The sequence below is a fragment of the Pygoscelis adeliae genome, unplaced genomic scaffold (assembly GCF_000699105.1).
Source record: "Pygoscelis adeliae isolate BGI_AS28 unplaced genomic scaffold, ASM69910v1 Scaffold30, whole genome shotgun sequence".
Lineage (NCBI taxonomy): Eukaryota > Metazoa > Chordata > Aves > Sphenisciformes > Spheniscidae > Pygoscelis > Pygoscelis adeliae.
Genome location: NW_008823915.1, coordinates 1678750 through 1699119, shown reverse-complemented (window position 1 = coordinate 1699119; position 20370 = coordinate 1678750). Strand labels below are relative to the sequence as shown.

Genomic DNA, 20370 nt, shown 5'->3' with positions numbered 1-20370 from the left:
AACACTACTGCTCCCTGCCCCCTCAGGGGGCAGTGCTACTTACAGTGCAGCTCTGCCCCAGCAGCTGGTGAGGAAAGGCATGAAGATGGGCTACAAGCTCCCACCCCCAATCCCACTCTGGGCAGAGCGCTACAGAAGTGGAACTACAAAACAGCTGCAGAAGTAGCAAGTAACAGAACTGTCCCTTTTTCACTTTTTCTAAGAACAAAACCCCTTTTCTTTATTCTGAAGACACCCCCCACCCCCTCATGTACACAATTTACCTCTCCCAGTATTTGATGAAAACCAGTAATTCAGACATGAAATACTAGTCAACACACACACTGGGGGGAGGGGGGGGAGGGAGGGGAACAAACAAAAAACCACACAACCACAGCAAGAAACAAATTTTCTATCATCCTAAAATAAAAGACATCTAGGTACACACGATCAATCCCTCTAAGAAGTTGATTTCCCCACACATCGTAAGCAGCTTCACATACTTAAAAGTGCTCCATGCCAAAAACGCAGGTGAAAAAATACCTGTGGGCCAGAGTAATATCCCCCAATTAGTTATCTCCTTTGAATACCTATGTTGCTGTCACTGTAGAATCACCTTTCTCTGCTGCTTCCTTCTGCTGCAATTAGTAGGTGGTGGTTGTGACCCATGTCAAAAGACATTTTGATTTTTGTGACCTTTCTTACAATTAAGTTTTAATTTAAAAAACAAAACCATCACTCACACTGATGGTTCTCTTCCTCAGCTTTGTTCAAAGCCTTATAAAAGTCCATTATTACCATTCCATGAGAAACACAACCTTTTTGTTTGCCTCACAGAACACGTGATGCTGAGCTATTACGATTAATTTTGATGGCAAGAAACTGTGTTAGGACTGCACAAGACCACTAGGGTCAGTACTTCACTTTAAGGAACCACCTCTTAGGATTTAAAAATAGCCCAGTCTCCCATGACTGCAGTACCAGAACTACAAAAAAAGTTGTGGGGGGAACCGCATAGACCTTCAGGGCCAAATGGAACGCGGGTATGAATAGCTACACTGTTCACTTTTCACATAGTTGCACCTGCCAATATGGCAGTAAGGAATTCCCCGTCTTTCAATAAATGCTTAATTAAAAAATGGGAAAAAAACCCAAACCCTTGAAAACTCTCGCATGCAAAAAACACACCCCTGAGGTCAGTTACTGTATCATAAGCATACCTGGCAAGAGTAGGTGAAGTGGTCTTACAAGCGGAATTCCTTCGGTAGGCTCCATCCAGCGCAGGCACGCTCCTTCAGTTTTTGCTTCAAGTTCCTGTCCCAGCATACAGCTTTATTTTATCGTCGGTCCCCTTCAGTCTCACAGGAGCATATTTAAAATGTGAGCATCCACGTACTTACATTCTCTCCATTATCAGTGCCAGCAGACAGCAGACACATCTAAGTCAGCCAACAAGATCCCTACCTCAAAGAATTCACAGAATTACAGAACACACATTACAGCAAATGGGCTGTGCTCCTCTGGAACGGATGGTGACTTTCTTAGTGAAATCCCAACTGCCAGTTATCCATGCAAGGAGAAGAGTCCTCTTCGTGTAGGTAAGCTCAGCAGACAAAAACATTTTCAGAGGTAGAGGTAAAGCAGCAGAGGTACAAGATGTTGCTCCGTAGCACCAGGGACAAAGAAATAGCAGTATTATCCCCCTAATGCAGAGACGGGAGCCTTCTCCTTACCACTGGCAAAATAAACCTTTCAGAAGTCACGAGCGGGCTACAGAGCACCACACATCTGAGCTACCCAAATACCAAAGCAAAACAACAGAAAAAAATTTACATGGCTTTCAACTCTACAAAATGAAGTCACAGCAGTACCAAGCAAGTATCAGCAAAGGCTCCACACAGCCAATCTAAGTGCTGCATAAAGCACCCAAAAAAAGAAGGGTCCAGCAATCTGATATTCGGTCTTCTTGAGCAGTCTCACTAACCTTGATTCCAAAGTCTGGCTTACTTAAAAAATACTCTATGCTATCACGTCACAGAAACGCCCTTCAGCTGCAGCCCTTTGTTCTCCAATAGCAGTCACCACAAGGCTTTGCTGTTCACATGGAGGATCAATAGTAGTGAAATACTGCTGTCTCTCTTACGTCAAGCATTTTAGCTGGAAGCTGATGGAATTTTTAGCGGTTGGTCTGCTGGTCTCTTGAACTTTACATCATGCTTTCATGAAAAATGAAATCCTTTGAGTGGAAGACAGTCAATATCTCTCATCAAAACCAATACATGTAGATCTCCAAAGACAGAACAACCGATTAATAAAGCACCGAATAAAGAGGAAACAGACAACGGTAAACAGAAAATTAACAATTGGCAGCTTTTCCACATGCCAGGTGGTCGGCACATACATTCTCTTCAGCAATCAACAGACAGCCCCCCAAAAAAACAGAAGATGTTTTATTGTCTAAAGTGTTGCAATACAACAAATACGTGATCTGTACAAAGGACACAATAGAGCAAGTTTAAATACAATCAGGAGAAAGAAGTCCCCATATTCACAGTCTTCAGACAATATCTTATACCAGAACCCGAACCAACAATTTAAAGATTCACTAAAAAAACCCAAACAAGTTGTTAAAAAATTTAAAGGTCTCCAAAGAGTCTATGGGCGTATTGTCTTACAGCAGAGATCATGGGGTATTCTCTGAAGGGTCACAATGGCATCTTATTGCCCTCAATGCTGATTTTCACTGCATGGGCCGATCTGCTTTTTTTCCTGATATCTGTGAATTTCCGCATCTGTTTGTCCAGTCGACTCACCCCTTTCTTAGAGGTCCCCTGGAACTTAAAAAATAAAACTAATAATTACCACTGAAAAAAAGCAGACGTCCCAGAGGTTCAAGAAAAGCGATGCATGCAAGGTTAAACCTGCAAGAGGGAGCTGATGAAGCCACTGGGGGTGGGTGTGGGTGGGGTGGGTGTGTGTGTGCAGGTGTGCACGCATTCTCTCCCCGCAAAGTGGATAAAACGGCTCCCCCAATATATGCATCACATATATGGAGGTAGTCACACTCACAAACATCACACAGTAAAGCTTTCACATTACAAGGATTAATAACCATGTTAGTTGTTCACATGCTGGCTGAATATACAGTTTGGAATAGTTTTCTATCTATATTGGCTGGAGTTTAGTGTCAGAAATACACTGCACTACAGTGCCATACGTACAGCCTTCCTGTGGGGGCAAGATCTTTAGATACAAATACACAGTAACTGAGGTGGATTGAGTTGACACATCAATTCCAAACCGCAATTTATTTTAAAGGTCACTGATTAGTACTTAGAAAGCAAGAGATTATTGGGAAAAAGGCGGTGTAGGGGGAAGCAAGAGAAATGCCTAAGCTGATCATACCAGCTGTTAGAAGAGTTATTGCATTTCATCTCTGTATTTTAACTGCAAATGAAAAACCGAGATGATGCAGCAGTTATTTTGCACAGATTAAATACAGTGATTCTTTAAAGAAACGCCACCAAAGACAAACAGCAAGGACCTTCCAATCCATAGCCGTGGCTTCCTAGAAAGCAATTTCCCCTAACTAGACTACAGAAACAGTAAATCATGGAAACTTCACACCTTTTAAGTTTGGGAGAAACAGAGATATCCAGAACATGCTACTTAGTATCTGACAAAACAACATCTATTAGAAACAGAACCTCTTGTTCCCATCACTGAGGAAGGCGCTCCTGACACACTGACTTTAAATAAACTTTATTCCTAAAACTGTTTGCTACTCATTGAAATTATATCTGGAATTTCACAGTGATTTTTAAAAAAATATTTTTTTTTAAACAAATAAATATGAAGCTTAAACTCAACAGTTACCTACCATTTGTGTTAGCCTCTTCCTGTCACTATTAGTTTATGGCAGCCCTGCTCACAGAACTGAAACGCAGACTAGAAATTGTCAAAACAATTCCCACACTGATGCACGTCTTTGATTGATCTCCCTCCACCCCGCATTCACAGCAGGGGATTCTTCTCCCCCTGGTCTGCAGAGGTCTCATTGTCTGCCTCCTGTCAACCGCCCCTGAAGTCTCACATCACTCAACTTCCTTGAAGGAGTAGGTGGGAAAAATACCTTCCTTTGGACCAGTAAAACGTCAGCCACAGATGTTGATATACAGTGAGTGACACAAGGTCCTATACTAAGGGCTAAGAATTCCTGTGTGTCAGTTCAGGTAAACCTGGAGAACCTAATTATGTCAGAACAGCATTCAAAACCACAGGTGGTGCAAAGCTATTTCTGAGAACAGGTATTTTCATTTAACACCTGTCACTGTCGAGGCAGGTATCGTGGCAAATGTTACGTGCTACAGCCTGTTTTTTTCCTGTACAAGTTACCTTTTAGGTCACAGTACAGACAAGAGACAATACAAGGAGAGTTTTCCAAGTTTAAGTTAGGGTGTACCCACTCCTTTCCTGTATGTGCAAACTGCCAACAGCTGAAGCACATGCACTGTTCACACCTCCCTTGAGGGATACCTCTCAAACTTGGGGAAGGCGGAGTGTCATGGCTACAGGGGCATCCTGTTGCCTTCAATGCTGAACTTGATGGCCCGATGCACTTTGCTGAGTCGTTTCTGTTCAGCAAACCGTCTCTTGTGTTTTTCCAAGCGACTAATACCTCTCTTAATAGTCCCGGGCTAGAAACAATATCTCAATTAATGCACAGAAGGAGAGATAACAGCAGAAAGCACAGTAATTATTACTTCTTCCATTTACATGTGTTCTACCACGCACTCCGCTTTTAAATTAAACTGTACGTGGTAGATGGATGAACCAAATAAGGCAAGGCAAAGGCCTCTACTGAAGCTGTTAATGTTTACCAAAACCTCAAAGTTTTCCCAAACTGGAATATTATCAGAAGAACATGATACAAAAGCTGGGAGAGGTATGAAAATATCAGTGACACTCTTATTGAATTGCAGCTTTAGTTCAAAATGCTCTAAAATAAGAGGCCTGTAATCAAATTCTCACCCTAGAGAGAAACTCTAGAATAGTTAATATGGAAATCTCTTTTTGGTTAGAGAAGCAACAATACCTGAGTGAAAGTATCTGATGAGCTTAAAACAGCCCACTTGATAGCAGAACTTACTGTCTGCTCAAATTAGAAGAGGCGCTTGAAAGAACTACCGTTTTGTACAGTAACCACAGCAATAAGGTGAGAGATTCCCAGGCTTAATCAGAGACAGCTTAGGTACAGAGTCACTAGGAGAGGCTAAGCTATCCCCACACCGCAGTGCTTACCCTGGAGGACTCCATCTCCACATTCCACTTTGGCCTGACCACATAGTCCTTGTTGGAGGGCATTGGCACCCTCGCACGGGCACAGAACCCGGGGTCTCCGGGTCTAAGAGCCCTGCAGAAAAAAAGATGTGACTGTTAGAGACAAATCTTACACAGAAAGAAGTACAAGCAATATAGCGTGTTACACCTCTGAAACACGCTGCATAACCATTGCCTCTAAAACCTCAAAACAAATTGCATATTGTCAGTACCACCGAAATACTTTTTTCTAATCAAAAATTAAAAAAAAAAATCCAACCTACTTTTCCTCTCCAGTTAACACTTTCTCCAGGTCCCTGCGGGGAGTCTGACCACCAGAGCTGCAAGAAGAATAAAATTTTATATAGGCATTTATACACAGAGAAAGATAGTAATTTTAAAAGACAGTCAAGTGTGGTAAAAGAAAAGAGAGAGGTCATAACTTACTATCCTTTTATTTCCCTTAATATTTACACACCACTTTTTCTTGATGGAGTCTTAGAAAGAAGGATTTCATGTTTCTGCCTGCTACTCCTACCTGCTCAGTCTCCTTCGCTGAGGCATCTGTTCCAAATCTCTCTGTTCCCTCTCTTCTCTTGTCATGCCCTTGTAGTTTGAGGTAAGGCCAAAGATGGGTCGAGACCATTCATCTATTAAAAAAATAATAAAATTGGTTAACAAATGCTAGGCCTTTGAAATTTATCTCCAAACCACTGTGGTGACCAAATACAGCTTTCAAAGTTTATGGCAAGTATTTACACTTTCTTTCAACCAAACAAATGGTTTTTGAGCCCTTAATATTTCAGGGAAACCCAGCCTTGTGGACAGTAAGAAAGAGCTTTCACCCATGGAGTCTCTTGCTGTTGCCTGCTCTTTTAGAATCTCTCTGAGCTCTTAGAATACTTAGTGTCAGGAACTCCTGCATGCCACAGTGAATGCTATTTTAGAAATATGCAAAATAGTTCCTAAAAAACATAAGTTTATGATCAGTTCGCAGTTATACAGGATGGAACGCACTACACATGGACTACAGCTGTTTAAGAAGTAAACTTTCAGTCATCCAAGATCTCTCTGAAGCCCATGGAATAAACAGTCTTCTGGCAGTACCTTCCTGCCTTTGTAGTACGTGAGATCTAGATAACTAGCCAAGAGAGAATCTGGGCAAAATAAATGCCATCCTCCGGTTTAGAACAAGAATGAAAGAGGAAGAGGTGCATGCAGAAGTTAATGTAACAGCGTTTGTTAAGAGCTCTAGAAACAAAGCAATGAAACAGATTAGTTGAGATTCCTACATTGCAGAATTAATTCTACTACAGACGATAGCAAAAAACATGCAACAGAAAGACTGATGCAGAAATTAAATTATCAGTGAAATCTCACTGATACAAGGCAAAGGGAGGTTTACATACTGATTAGCTTCCCTGCCATATCCTTGTTAGGTCTCGACTCTTTGGGGTGTTTGTAGAGGTACATCACAGCTCGTCCAATGCCACTGTGCTTCAGGGTCTCTTGGCTCACACTGGGCAGCTGCAGGGTAAAGGAAAAGTCAGAAAATAGCAAGAAATTATGTCTGAACATTAATGGTGTCATTGAACTTTGCAAAAAGACCAAAATCCACCTTCAGAATAAGCTTGAGAAAAATTAGCATTTTTCATTGTCTCACTAGGAATTGGTTAAAGTATCAAACACCAAAACCCAGAAATTAGCCTTAACATTTTGGTTCTTATACACAAAATTAAGTAAGTTTCCAGAACTATTTACTCCAAATGGTCTTTTGCGTATATTACCCAAGAATTGAGTTACTGCCTTCAAAGCATTCGTTTTATAAAGATAAAAACTTACGTGGCAAAAGCATTCAAGTAATCAGCTTAGCTACAAACGCTAAAAGTCTACACTGGGTATGACAGGCTTTCTAGTGCACTGCACACTTTAATAGACCAGAAAAGAGAAGGGACCGTGAGAGAGGAAAAACTCAGGGATACATAGCAAATGACTCTTCATTAAACTTTGTGCATAAACCTGAAACAGGCAGGCAGGGCCAAATAACTTAAATTCAGGCAGAACTCTTGCAAATTCTTAGCAAGGAGAAATATTTCTAGAGCTTCAGTCAAATAAAACCAGCTAGTGGTGCTGCAAGAAAAATTTCACTTCTACTTCACTATCAAGACTATGCCACGCTTATTTTTTGAATGCAGCAAAGACAAATTAAAGTGACCAATCACAACGTATGAGCCACTGAGAACGAGGGAAGATAAGTGACTAAGCAGTTGAGATTTATCAAGAATCTAGAAATGCCATAGCACGTAACTCCCTGAGAGAGGGTAGAGAACTTCATGCCTGTAGTTCACGTGAGACTCTCAGAAATGTCTTGTGGCCTGCTGCTAGCAGAGCTCTTCACTTTGTTTTGAACATGGGCAAAATATTCATAACAACAATTACGTGCCTGAAGTTCCCTAGCCAAATTTTGTTCAGCTAGACAGCATGTCTACAACGTAAGACTCATTAAAATGATGCGACTTTTAAACAAACACATCTATTTTGCAGTTTGCTTCCTTGTGTATTTCACTGCACAGTCCATTGGTAGCAGCTGCAGTACATTTATCACCAAACATTTCCCTAAAGCACATGACTGTAAAACCATGGAGAAGCCACGAATCAAATATGGTTGAAAGTCAGCTTCAAACCTCTTGCAGGATCTTCAGAAGCTCCTCTCGTATCTTTAGTGCTGGCAGACTTCGGTCTGGAAGAGGAGAAAGCCACTCTTTGATGGCAGACATAACACCACTATCGATGAAAGTTTCTTTGAGGTCCTGCCTAGAAATTTTAAAGTAAAGAGAAGCCACAAAGTCATATGATACATCAAAATCTTAAGATGTGATGTTCCTTCAGCACAATAGTGCATATGAGTTTGTTTCCTGTTAAATTAACAAGTAAAATTACATAGAATTTTAGGTTTTTGAGGCCACCTAGCTCCAGCATTTACTTGGAAGAAAAAACAGTGTTTCACTGCATACTCAGTGCAACTGTAATGTCACTCCATGAAATCTACCAAATTCCCAATATTCCCCAAGATGATAATTAACTGGGAGAATGACAACTTACTTTTTAAGATGCATAACTACAGTTGGTAGCAAAGTTAATTTCTTTAGTGCTGGTTTCTTTTGTGTATTCAGCTGTCGATCCTCCTGTAGGGAGTTGAAGAATCAGTGCAAGTTAATCAAAAGAAGAATCAGCAACTCTCATCCTTTACATTTGGAGGAAAGAGATGAGTCTATTAAATGAGAAGTGCAACTTTGGCAGGATCACACTAACTTTGTACCCTGCTCCATCTTTCTAGAGCCCCAAAATGCATTATATGATGACTTCTCTTAAAAAAAGGTCCCCACCTTAGTCAATTTTCCTTAAAAGCATCACATTAGGAGATCCCCCCTAAAATTACATTTTTTTCTACTTCATGATTTAGGTTGATTGCAATAAACTGGAGGTATCCAGAGTCCTCCATGCTAGCTATGCACACATAACCTAGAAACTTTGTTAGTAAAATCTCACCTGAACAACAGAAAAATAGCTAACCAAAACAACAGGAAGTGAGAAAATGTGTATTCACTTCAGCTAAGAATGTAACTGGTAACCTAGAAGTTCAGGATGAAGCATGGTGCAAGTAACACAAGAGCACACAAATGTGCATCACGTGCTAAAACAAAGTCTGGGTTTCAAAGTGACTATCATCCAAGGCCATAATGTCACTATCTGTTCAGTACTTGGGCTCCCATACCAAAAAGACCCATTACAATCAACAGATTTATGTCCTGCTGTGGTAATTCCTTTCACTCATCTTAATCCACTGAAGGCTATTTCTGCACAATGTTTTTTTTATTGCAAGGGAGGAGATTGTTCTAATGCCCTTCTTCCCCTCTTCATGCCCCAGAACGGTTTGACAGGCACATGCTAGAGAAGCAAAGACACCACAATACTGGAGCTCAGCTCTTCCTTCTCTCCAGCATTTCAAACTTTATGGCTTAATTTGAAACATTTGGCTATCATCTTGCCCAAGAAAGACTTTCTTATCAAGACCAAGAAAGTCTAATTTGTCTCCCAGATCACTATCTCACTCTCCCCTTCCTCCCCAAACACATTAACCTTCTTATCTTATTCTCAGAAAGATTCCTTTTTGTTGTTATTTGTAAGATTCCTCTTTCTAAAGGTCTGTATATTCCCCCCAATCAGTTTTAATGAGTTTCGCAGTGCTGTTCGTTAATTTGATTGCTACTCCAACAAAATGACAACTACAACAAAAGATACCCGACAAAAGGCAAGACCCCAATAAACCTTGCACAGTAACATATTAAACGTGACTCCTTGAAAAAGGCACTCTGCCAAGGCAGAACTTCCCATAATTCTGTTGCTCTACCATCATTTACCACAGCACTGTCATTCAAACAGCTTAGAAAAGGGTTCTTCTCAGGAACAAATACCGAAGTACTACACATGCTAGTAATTGTATAAGGAAATTAAAACATAGTCCCTTTCTCAGTGTTTGATATACTTATTCATGTAGTTTATAGAACACGTATACATCCCTTTTTATAGGACAGTTGATCTCAGCTGATCAAAGTTTAGCAAGTTAACTACTTTTAATCTTTAAAATTAATAAATACTTCCGCCAAATTTCAACAGAAGAAATGTTTTAATTCAGAATAGCAAAATAACATTTAAACTGTTATTTAGATATTGGAGGCTTTCTGTAGCGTACAGATTACTCCTCCTGAGTACCAACCAGATTTCTGTGTTTTACTGATCACAAGATGTTCTCATAGAATGGAACTGGATTTTAAGGTGTCTTTGGAGCCTAGAACACTCACCTCAGCAGCTTCATTCATCTTCACAATCATAGCACTGACCACATCATCTGCATCACTAATAAAAGTTCCACCATCACGGTTTCGTCTACGCTTGCCACTCATACTCTTCTTTCGTTGCAGCATCATGTCAAAATCTGACATGAAGTCCATACTGAAATGCAAGAAGAGAGTTTGCTGATGGTCAGAAGAGGATTGGATCTTACTGTCTTTGTAGGAAGTAATTTTGTATTTCTGTAGCGTAACCTTTCAAAAATTCTCCAATAAATCTACAAGCATTATGTCTCAATGTCCCTGTAAGATAATTAGTTATCTTCAGTATACAAACCGGGAAACTAGCAAAGGGCATCAATGGCTCTGAGATGCCCTCAGAAGTCTGCAAGACCTTGCTGAAATAGCTAACAACATGCACACATGTAATACCCAGGGTTGTAAAAATGTAAAATGTGCTAAAGCCGTCACTGAAGCTGACAAAGATTTAGCTTTCCTGTACCTGCAATACACTGCTCTGACGCTACTGGAGCAGATAGAAAGGAAACGAGAGACATGCCAATGGCAAATCTTGCCATACCTTATCCCTTACACCAGCAGAGAAACATACCTGTGACTCCAATGCTGAACTGCTAAAAGCAGAGTTAGATGCTTGTTTGATTAGACACTAATTTCACTCAGATTTTGATGCAAACCGGGAAATAGTGTTCTCTGAAGCAGCAGCATAGGTTATCCGCTATGGGCTGCCAAGTGACTAAACTGTACAAGCTGAGAGGACCTTCTGTCGTAGTTCATGAGAACACACTTTCTGTAGAAACAGTCCCGTGCCTTTCTAAACTAAGAAGTCTAGCCAGTCTTTGGAAGAGCCCTAAAATATTGCATTTGCTATTAACAAAGGAGTACGTAACACACTGACTTACTGCTTCCCTCTTTTGATGTTATCATCAGAGTCCGATTCATCTGCCGTCTCCTTCATGTCTGCATCACCTTTCTCTTCCTCCAAATCTTCCTGGTTAAAACCCTGATGGGTAAAGACAGTGCAAATCAGTGTATGGCTTAAGATTGAGCATCTACTCAGGCACCTGACACTGATACTTGAAAAGCTTCAGGTAAGTCTGCAGAGGATCTAGAAGAAAGAGGAACAAAGGCTGCCTAATTCCACCTGTGACTTTCACACCAATAACTCTCCCAACAGAAGAGCTATAAATGTCATTTAACCCAAAGACCACCTCAGTGAGTTCAGCAGATACAAAGCTTCCCTCCTGATACAGCACATCCTTGAACATGAGTCCAAACCCTAAAAGTCATTCTGGAGTACCTTCCTGTGAAGATTAGATCTAGCAAGCGAACAAGAGACATCCACAATAACACTTACTGTAAATTCCTCTTCTTCCTCATCACCAGATTCTCCAAATATATCTGCAATCAGGTTCCTGTGAAGGTAACAGTAACATTTATCTATTTAGACTGCAACAATGAGAAGTGCGTTTTCTGCAAAATTTCTAATGACTGTGTGGAGATCCACCTTTCCTTCTGCCACCTACTACTGACCTTCCTCTTCACACCACCAATGAAGGTGGACAATCATTCTCTGGCTGGGATTCATCCATTCTCGATTCACGATCAGTCTCACTATCTGCAACCCTGAAGGAATTCATATTCCCAGAAGCACTTACTCTTGTTCATTTCCAGATTCACTGTCACTGCCAAACAGGTCTTTCTCTTCTTTTTTCTTCCCAACATTCTCTTTTCTTTCTTCTTCTTCTTCCTCACTATCCGATACAATATTTTTCTTCCTTTTGTCAGATTTCTCTGAAGTAGCATCGCTATCTGATTCTTCGACATCAGAAAGGATTCGTACTTTTTTTGCAGCTGCCAACAGAAAGGAGCATTACTACACGTCCTAGTAACAGAGGCGACAACTGGTACTTTCAAAAAAAATACTCTCCCAAGTACAATTTGGACAAGAGGGAAGCTGACTAGCCTTCCTACACAAGATCATTGCCATTTCTTAAAAAACACATCCATTCTAAAATCTGTTTTATTCAATCAGTAACTGAAGTTTCCATACACCACATCTATCCGTAAAAACTTGTAATTTCAAAACCGACTCTCACCCCCAGTATATGGGGGGGGGGGGGGCCGCCCCCCCCCCCCGGGGAGGGGGGGGGGGGGGGGGGGGGAACGAGAAAAAAAAGACTAGAGAAATAACAACAAAGTAGAGAAATGACTAACAGGAATAATCAACACAGTATAAAGCAAGATCACTGCAGTCTTCTCTTTTACTTCTATTAGACCTACTTATTACTCAAAACTATTAGATATACATTCACACAGAAATGCAGTTAGAACAATAGCTTCTACAAATGCAGTTGTACTCTAAAAACAATTTGCTTTATGGTTTCATATTTATCTTAGATGCTTTCTTCAAATAAAAACAATGATTTAACACTACTGCTTGTCACACCACATTTTTGTTTTCACACTACAGTTCCTTACGTGTGTTCTCATTGTCATCCTCACTGTCAGAAAGGATGGCTGTTTTCCTCTTCACTGTCTTCTCTTCCTCTTTCTCTTCTTCATCACTATCCGATATTTTTCGTCTCTTAGGAGCTTCCTCTTCACTGTCAGAGCCTTGAAATCTTTCCCTTACATGTTCATTATCTGAATGGTGAGAGTCATTCTGCACCTCCTCCTTCCTGTCCTCCCCATCACTATCCTCAGACTCTATTTCTTGTTTGTGTCTGGAAACATCCTCACTCTCTGAGTCGCTAGCCGGCTGTTTGCGGAGTTCCTCACTCTCCGAGTCGCTGGCCGGCTGCTTGTGGAGCTCCTCGCTCTCTGAGTCACTGGCTGGCTGCTTGTGGAGCTCCTCGCTCTCTGAGTCACTGGCCGGCTGCTTGTGTGTTTCCTCATTTTCAAAATCACTACTGTGATCCCTGTGAGGTTCTCCATTTTCAGAGTCACTTGCTCGATGATTTAAGGCATCTTCATTTTCAGAGTCACTTAAATGCTGATTTGGACGGTCCTCAGTATCAGAATCACTGTCTTTCCCTCCATGAGCTGCTTCATTGTCTGAATCACTTACACTGTGATTTGGAGGATCCTCATTATCTGAGTCACTGTCTTTTTGCCTTGGGATATCTTCATTTTCAGAGTCTGTCATATGAGGCTCTCCCATTTGCCCATCATCATCTCCATCACTGTGTTCATTCTGAAAGAGAAAAATAATCTCAGGCAACTAAGCAAAAAAAACTTAAAAAGTCAACAAAAAATGTTCTGAATTTTTGCTTGTCCTTCCTCCAATTTGATTACCCAAGGTACTGCAAACTGAAATACTTTCTATACAGAAATAAGTATTAGACAATTTGCATCAAAGGAATATCAAATACTTCAGATCAAGAAAAATATTAAGAGATCAATGGAACTCTGTGCACCCTGCAGCTCAATCATATTTTGGAAATGGTAACAGAATTTAAAACACGCTCAAATAAACATGTCTAAGAAGGGTCCAGTTCCTTGAAGGTAAATGCTTAATGCTTTTATTTTAAAAAGTCAGGCCTTCGAAGTGGTTTAGTCCAAATCCCCAGTAATAAGGCAAGAAACAGTATCTCACACTTGTCATTTTCTTTTTCTTAAGATCTCAAACAGATGTTTTTTGTATGAAATACATTTTACTGAAACTGCACATGCATTACTTTCCAAGCGAAGCTCACGAGAGCTTGTGCCCTTTCCTTCTTTGCCAAGGAAACTTATTTAAGAACATGTCAAGACCAAAAGCCTACCAAAAACAGCAATAAAGTTTTAGTCAGACCTTTCAGAGTATTACTGTTAACAAGTTTTGTGTTTCAATGTGTAAGAATGTAAGAACAGATTCAACGCTTCTCTCCCTTAAGCTGATAGCTCCCACGCCTATCCAGACATCTGACATAACCTATGTACAAATACACCGATCTTCTTAAAACTTTAGAATTGAAACACAATCTTTTATGTCTTTTTCTACAAGACAAGAAAGACTGAGCCACATGCTCCATTTTTGGAAAAACCTTTCATAAGCCACCTGTCAATATCATTACTGACAACATCTTGTTTTATCTTTCCTACACCATCTAGTTTCTTCTTGGGAAAAAAAAAATCTCAATTGCATTTACCTGAGAAAACAAAACTAGACTCTTGAACGCTCATTTCATTAACTCAGTACACCTCTCAGTCACTGTCACAATAATCCCATTTTCAACTGAAAAGAACAATACTGTAAAAAGAACTTCTTTGCTACATACTCAACTCCACTTTTCAGCCAGGCTTTTCTCAGGGGTGATTTTGTCTCAGCTATAGACTCCTTCCACTAGCATATCTGCAAACCATTTATTGTCCTAGGAGGTACTTTAAGACCTGTATGTCCCGGAGCTTCCAAATCTTTTTTGTCAGCAATTTAATTTCCTTGGAAAGACAAACTTTCTATCCATTTTTATTTTCTATAGTCATTCTACTCCCACATTCAGAGCCATACAAAATAATGAAGGTGTATCTATCCTACACCTACAACAAACAATACTATTAATCTTTAAAAGTATGATTAAGAAGGAATTTTAAATAACATTAATTTTAATTGCTTTCAGGAACTACTCCCTCCAAAATTATACTAAGTGGTAAATAACATTGCTTTTAAGATTTTGGACCTTACACATTTATTCCCTTGGCTAGCACTCGATTAAATAACAACTTCTAAATTACTGCAGAATCACTAACAGAAAGTTACTGCACAATGGAAAAAAATCAGGATTATATCATTTTAAAACATGCACTTCAAATACAACTTCACTATTTCCATGTTACTTAATGCTAGCTACAAAACAGCTGCTGTGACAATCTGAGTGAGTAGTCTTCTCTCTGCTGCTTGTCCCTGTCTCTACAGCGATGCTAGTCTTTTCAATCATCCTAGTGGCATTATTCAGTATTTCTCATTTCTCCTTACAGAAAGGAAACATGGTTCTGTTAAAACCTGAATTTGGAATTTTAAAGAATTAAATATGAAGATTAAGAAGTTACAGAACTGAGGATGCACAGCTGAGGAAGACCATACACACACTCAACTGCTCTCAGCTTGTTATGGGATTTTATTCTTTTTTTTTCTTACAAAAAAAAATTAATTCAATTGCCCTCTCCTGTGCAGTATCTCCCACATAAACTAACAACATGTGTATGTGATGTATTTTCTCTGACTGTATTATTTTAAGATTAAAGAAAACTGCTGCTGCAAATGTAACAGGAAACAGGTTTTACATCAGTGTTACAGGTAAGGTCATTGAGAAGTACTGAAATGCAGAGGTCTACACTGAAATTGATGTTTGTAATAGTAGAAATTCTTTAAGCCTTATTTTCCTACCTAATAATTTTTCGTGGGTTTGTCTGTCCTCTCTTGATTTCATATGGCTAATGCTGAATAGATACTGATAATTATGTCAGCACTAATAAGGGATTTTGCTAAACAAAACCAAGGAAAACAATACAAATACTCCTGTTCAAACTAATAGGCTCATCACCTTCCAGACTGCCAGTCCAGAAAGTCTTTGGTGAACAACTAATGGTATCCATAATGATTCTTAAACACTTCTAAGGTCAGAAGTGTGGCTGCAGGTTATATATGCACCTCTTCAGAACACATTACTAAATTACAAGGAACTTCCTACGCAAAATACCCGGTAAGAAGTCATTACAATTATACAGCATTATTACTGAAGCACTTTACAATATATTGAATCTATAATCTGTTACTGCAAACTGACAATCACTCTTGAGAACGATGATGTTTGGGGAGGGAGAGCAGACATGCATCCTAATTAGCTCACACTGTGATTATACAGTGCTCTGCACCACAGAATCCCAGTGGTTATAGCAGCTGAACTCTACTGTGATACAATCACCTACAGAAGAACCACTTAGATAATACAGGTGCTCCTACACAGATTGGGCAGACAGGCACCATCTACTCTAGTCCTGAGTTTGGAAAGCTCAACCAGAGCTAACCCAGAAAAGCACACCGTTATATTAGTCAAGTCAGTAATCCCAGCAGAGAGATGACACACACTACCTCAGACTCAGCACATTAACATAACTGAGCATCTTCTAAAGCAGAGCTGAGACAGAGCTGACTCGCTCACAGCCTACACAGAACAGACGGGCCCTGTCCATAGCCATCAGTGCAAAGGTCTTCTGAATACAACTAATGAATCTGTGAATGTTTTGGAATATACTTGATATAAAAAGTGCATACAACTTTAGAGTAAGATGACTAAATTCTGCAGGATAGTCTCCCCTTCCCCCCTCCCCCCCCCCTTTTTTTTTACTAGTTCGTCTCTAAAAAGATGTTTTCAAAGAAATCAAGTATATAACTTTGGAGTTTTCTATTTTTCCTTTTCCAAATACTTAATTAAAATAAAAGATCAGACATCCTCAAAAACAAGTAGGTCTCAGGTAATTGCTACTGCATTTTTCTCTAATTCCTTTGCTTTCTTTTCTTCCTCCTCTTTATCTATAAACATTTTAATTGAGATGTCCTTAATTTTTTTTAACTGGAAGAATTCTATAACATGAGGCTTTAGTACAGTATAAAATAAGGAATACATCAAAATCAAATTTACAGTGTTATCCTTCTACATAAAAATTTCAGTTAGCAAGTAGTTTATTGGATCAACATGCAGCCACTTTTAAGGGGTACTACTTTGATAATTTAGTAAGTTCAACAAAATTGACCCATCCACTACAATCTCATGAATGACAACTGTTAAACTAAGGCATACATAACCATCGTAGTCAGATCAGCAAGTTTATCTTTTTTCAGAAATGTAAGATATTTGTATATGTTTGTTAACAGTCACAGTCAAACCATAACTTAATTCATGAAGACAGCAGCGACTTGGTGAAAGTGTAAGAATCTAAGTCATTAAAGATTTCCATATGAGCCTGACTTGTACAAACACTGTAAACATGATTTCATATTCATTACTGTACTAAAACTATGTGTTATCTAATTCTATTTGTGTAAAGCAGAATTGGTAAGGACATCAAGGAGAACATTTATAGATAAAGTGGGATTGGGGGAAGGAAAGCCAGAAAAGAATTGTGGAAAAGAAAAACCCACATACCTGAGACCTACATAAGTAATTCCTCAGGATTCCCCTTTTCTTTAAAGTTAAGAACCTGAAAAAAAAGTTTGAAAGTTTAAAACTTCAGTTCTTTACATCTGAGTTCTAAATTAGAGACGAAATAGTAATTAAATAGACTTAACTGATTAGGCTGTCTCAAAGGTTTTATTACCTTTGAGTGTCATTCCTCCCACATATTCCTAAAGATGAAGGAAATAAGAGGATGAGAGAATATTTAGGGTAAATAATATGATAAATCACTGAAAGTTATTCCTTTCAGAGACAGCTGCTCCACACTACTGCATTTTGAATTTGATATAGGGAAGACTAAGAATGTAAGACTTCATAACAAAACAAAACACTCAAATGTTTACGATTTGAACTAAATCAAATAAAGCACTAAGGCTTGAAGGTTCACATTCACTATTGGACAGAAAGGTGTTTTAGTTCTTTTTTTGGGGAGGAGGGGTTTTTTTTAATGGACTTTCTGAAGTATTTTATCTACAGAGGAATATTCAACAGCCATCACAGAACAAAGCCCTTAATGCAGCCACACGAAGAGGATCAGTTAACAATGATAATAGGTCCTACTACCTTCTGGTTATTTAAATCTGAAAAAGACATGCTGAAGATGTAAGTAATAATCAACTACCTGTTGTTTAGGCCAGATTTCCAACTACTTTGCCACAGTAAGTAAAATTAAAATCCCACCGGAGTACAGAAGGGTAAGAACAAATGACCAAGTTTTCATACACAGCAGAAAAAGCTTAATATTATTGTAGCAGCAACATGACTCTCCATACACTCATCACCATTTTTTTTTTTCATTAAAACAGAAGTACTAAATCCCTTTGAAAGACAGTTATTTCTCCCATGCTGAAAAACATATTTTCTCCCACACTGAAATCCTGATTTTCACAATAAGAGATGCTGCCTCACACCAAATCAATTTCTTCCATTGTAAATATCAACACCTTTTAAAAAAAATAAATTCCAAATCTGCTTTACACTTAAATTCAAATACATGGGAAAAACTTTCACTTTATACAAATATAAAATCTTCATCTACTTTCTAACTCTGAGGGAAGTATGAATTCAATAAAGGGGTGGAGGAGGAAAAAAAAAAAAAAAAAAGGATTGCAAGTTATACCACAGCAGTTGAGCCTTTTGACACATCAGCCTGCTACAGTATACCACATCATGCATTTTAAGTGACGCGCGGAAATGTAACTTCACAACTCTCAGATAGAATTGTAAAGCAGGTATGTTTATTCAGCGCTGGGGGAACATGGGGAGTCGTCTCCTAAGCCATGCCCCCCCATTATCGTTCTTTGGAGACCTTTTATAACCAGCACGTTCACCCGTCATATGGTGGGTCTCCCACATGTCTGGTTATCACTCGCCATGGGGTGGGCCTCCAGCACATTTTGTTATCACTCGCCATAGGGGGGGGTCTCCAGTACATTTTGTTATCACTCGCCATAGGGGGGGTCTCCAGTACATTTTGTTATCACTTGGTGTGTTTACAGACATTTCACTAGGCACCATTTTATACAATACTGTCAAAAGTCATTTAAGCAATGTTAGCAAGAGCAATCTATTTTATCAAAAGCCATTTAAGCAATGTTAAGCCATTTAAGCAATGTTTGCAAGAGCAATCTTTGTGAATGTATCTGGTTCTTCCTTGCTTCATTAAGCTATTTTTAAAAGGTATAACCACTAAAAAACCAGTCAGATTGAATCCTGATCTTTACATAAAATGCAACAAAATACGCAGAACAGAATGAAATGGCTTTGATTACAGTTTTTATGAGTATTAAAAAGTTCTCTATAACGTAACTTTGCTGGCAGAATACATGAGTTCACAGGCCAAAATTATTCCTTCCTAGTAAGACCTGATGTAATTCTATTTCAAGTCACAAAAAATTCCTAAAAATTAAGATTAACTCCAAAACTGTCCTGGAAACCTAAAAGGAACCTTCACTTTTACCAGAATCTCTTTTCAACCAAAATAGTCAATCCACAAGTTAAGTGACTCTCCCCCACATACAACCCTGGATCAAAGAATTACCACCCTTTTCATGGTGTAGGCTTCTCGAAGCAAGAAACTCTTCAGAGGAAGACCAGATCCCATTTAGGAATCTTAACCTGCTCCTGCTCCACATGGAGACCTGCTCCTTTGTGAGTGACAAAGTGAAAAACATAGCACAAAATAGACTTGAGAGTCAACACTCACATCTGAGAGGAAAGATGGAAGATGGGAGAGCATTTATTCTTTGGTAAGGAAATCTATGCCTCCATAATGTGTGGTTTTATATTACTGTGCAGAATTTGAGGTAAAATTCCTCATAATCCATTGCTTAGAATTTCAAACCCAAAAAGTTTATCTTGTTGCAATTGAGTATAACAATATTAAACTTTTCCTAGTACAAAACAGTGAATGCTATTATAAGAATTAAGAAGGAAAATAAAAAAGACCCTCTCCTACGTATTCGTCAAGAGATTATCTGACACAATTCTTTCTGGAAGTAGTTTTGCCAGATGGGACCCTTAAGAACAACTGAATAAACACATAAGTCTCAGTTAAGAGAAAATGCCTCTTAAAAAAAGAAGAAAAAAATCAGTTTATAGAAGAGTAATCTTTATCTAGATAAAAGTTCCAGTAGTACCTCTGAATGGTGCCCTACACTTCCATTCTCAGATCCAGAATGCTGCTCATTTCCTTCATCTTCAACATCAGATCCTGAATCTCGTTCGTCTTGCACTGGAGTAGCTCCACCATCATCTGCTCCAAAGTTAAGTAAAGAAAAGGAAAGCTCAGTGAGATTTCCCAGTGTTTAAAAGAGCATTGACAGTGATGATGAACAGGGAGCCAGGTAGCACTACAGACTCTCGTTCTAACAGTGCACTACTACAGAAAAACAGAGGGGGTATCTATTGGAAAGGTTTGGAGCAAAACCACCACGGATACCCCCTCAGAGATCGCAAAACTACTTATAACATGCACGCAAGCAGTGACTGATACACTAATCGAAACACCGAACTAATAATAAGGCGGCCGCTGTGCTGCGATCACG

At 39.2% G+C, this 20370-nt stretch overlaps 1 protein-coding gene across 1 annotated transcript; it reads right to left on the bottom strand.

Annotated features, from left to right (window-relative positions):
• Nucleotides 1–2409: 2409 nt before the first annotated feature.
• On the bottom strand, nt 2410–20075 carry IWS1 (IWS1 homolog (S. cerevisiae)). Its single transcript, XM_009319038.1, has 14 exons — nt 19963–20075; nt 12648–13362; nt 11825–12020; nt 11524–11581; nt 11069–11169; nt 10161–10311; nt 8401–8483; nt 7983–8112; nt 6708–6825; nt 5837–5948; nt 5583–5639; nt 5281–5392; nt 4516–4676; nt 2410–2816 (listed from the first exon to the last, which is right to left on the bottom strand). The coding sequence occupies exons 2-13, from the start codon at nt 13327–13329 to the stop codon at nt 4548–4550; spliced, it is 1929 nt and encodes a 642-aa protein (XP_009317313.1). The 5' UTR covers nt 13330–13362; nt 19963–20075; the 3' UTR covers nt 2410–2816; nt 4516–4547.
• Nucleotides 20076–20370: the final 295 nt, after the last annotated feature.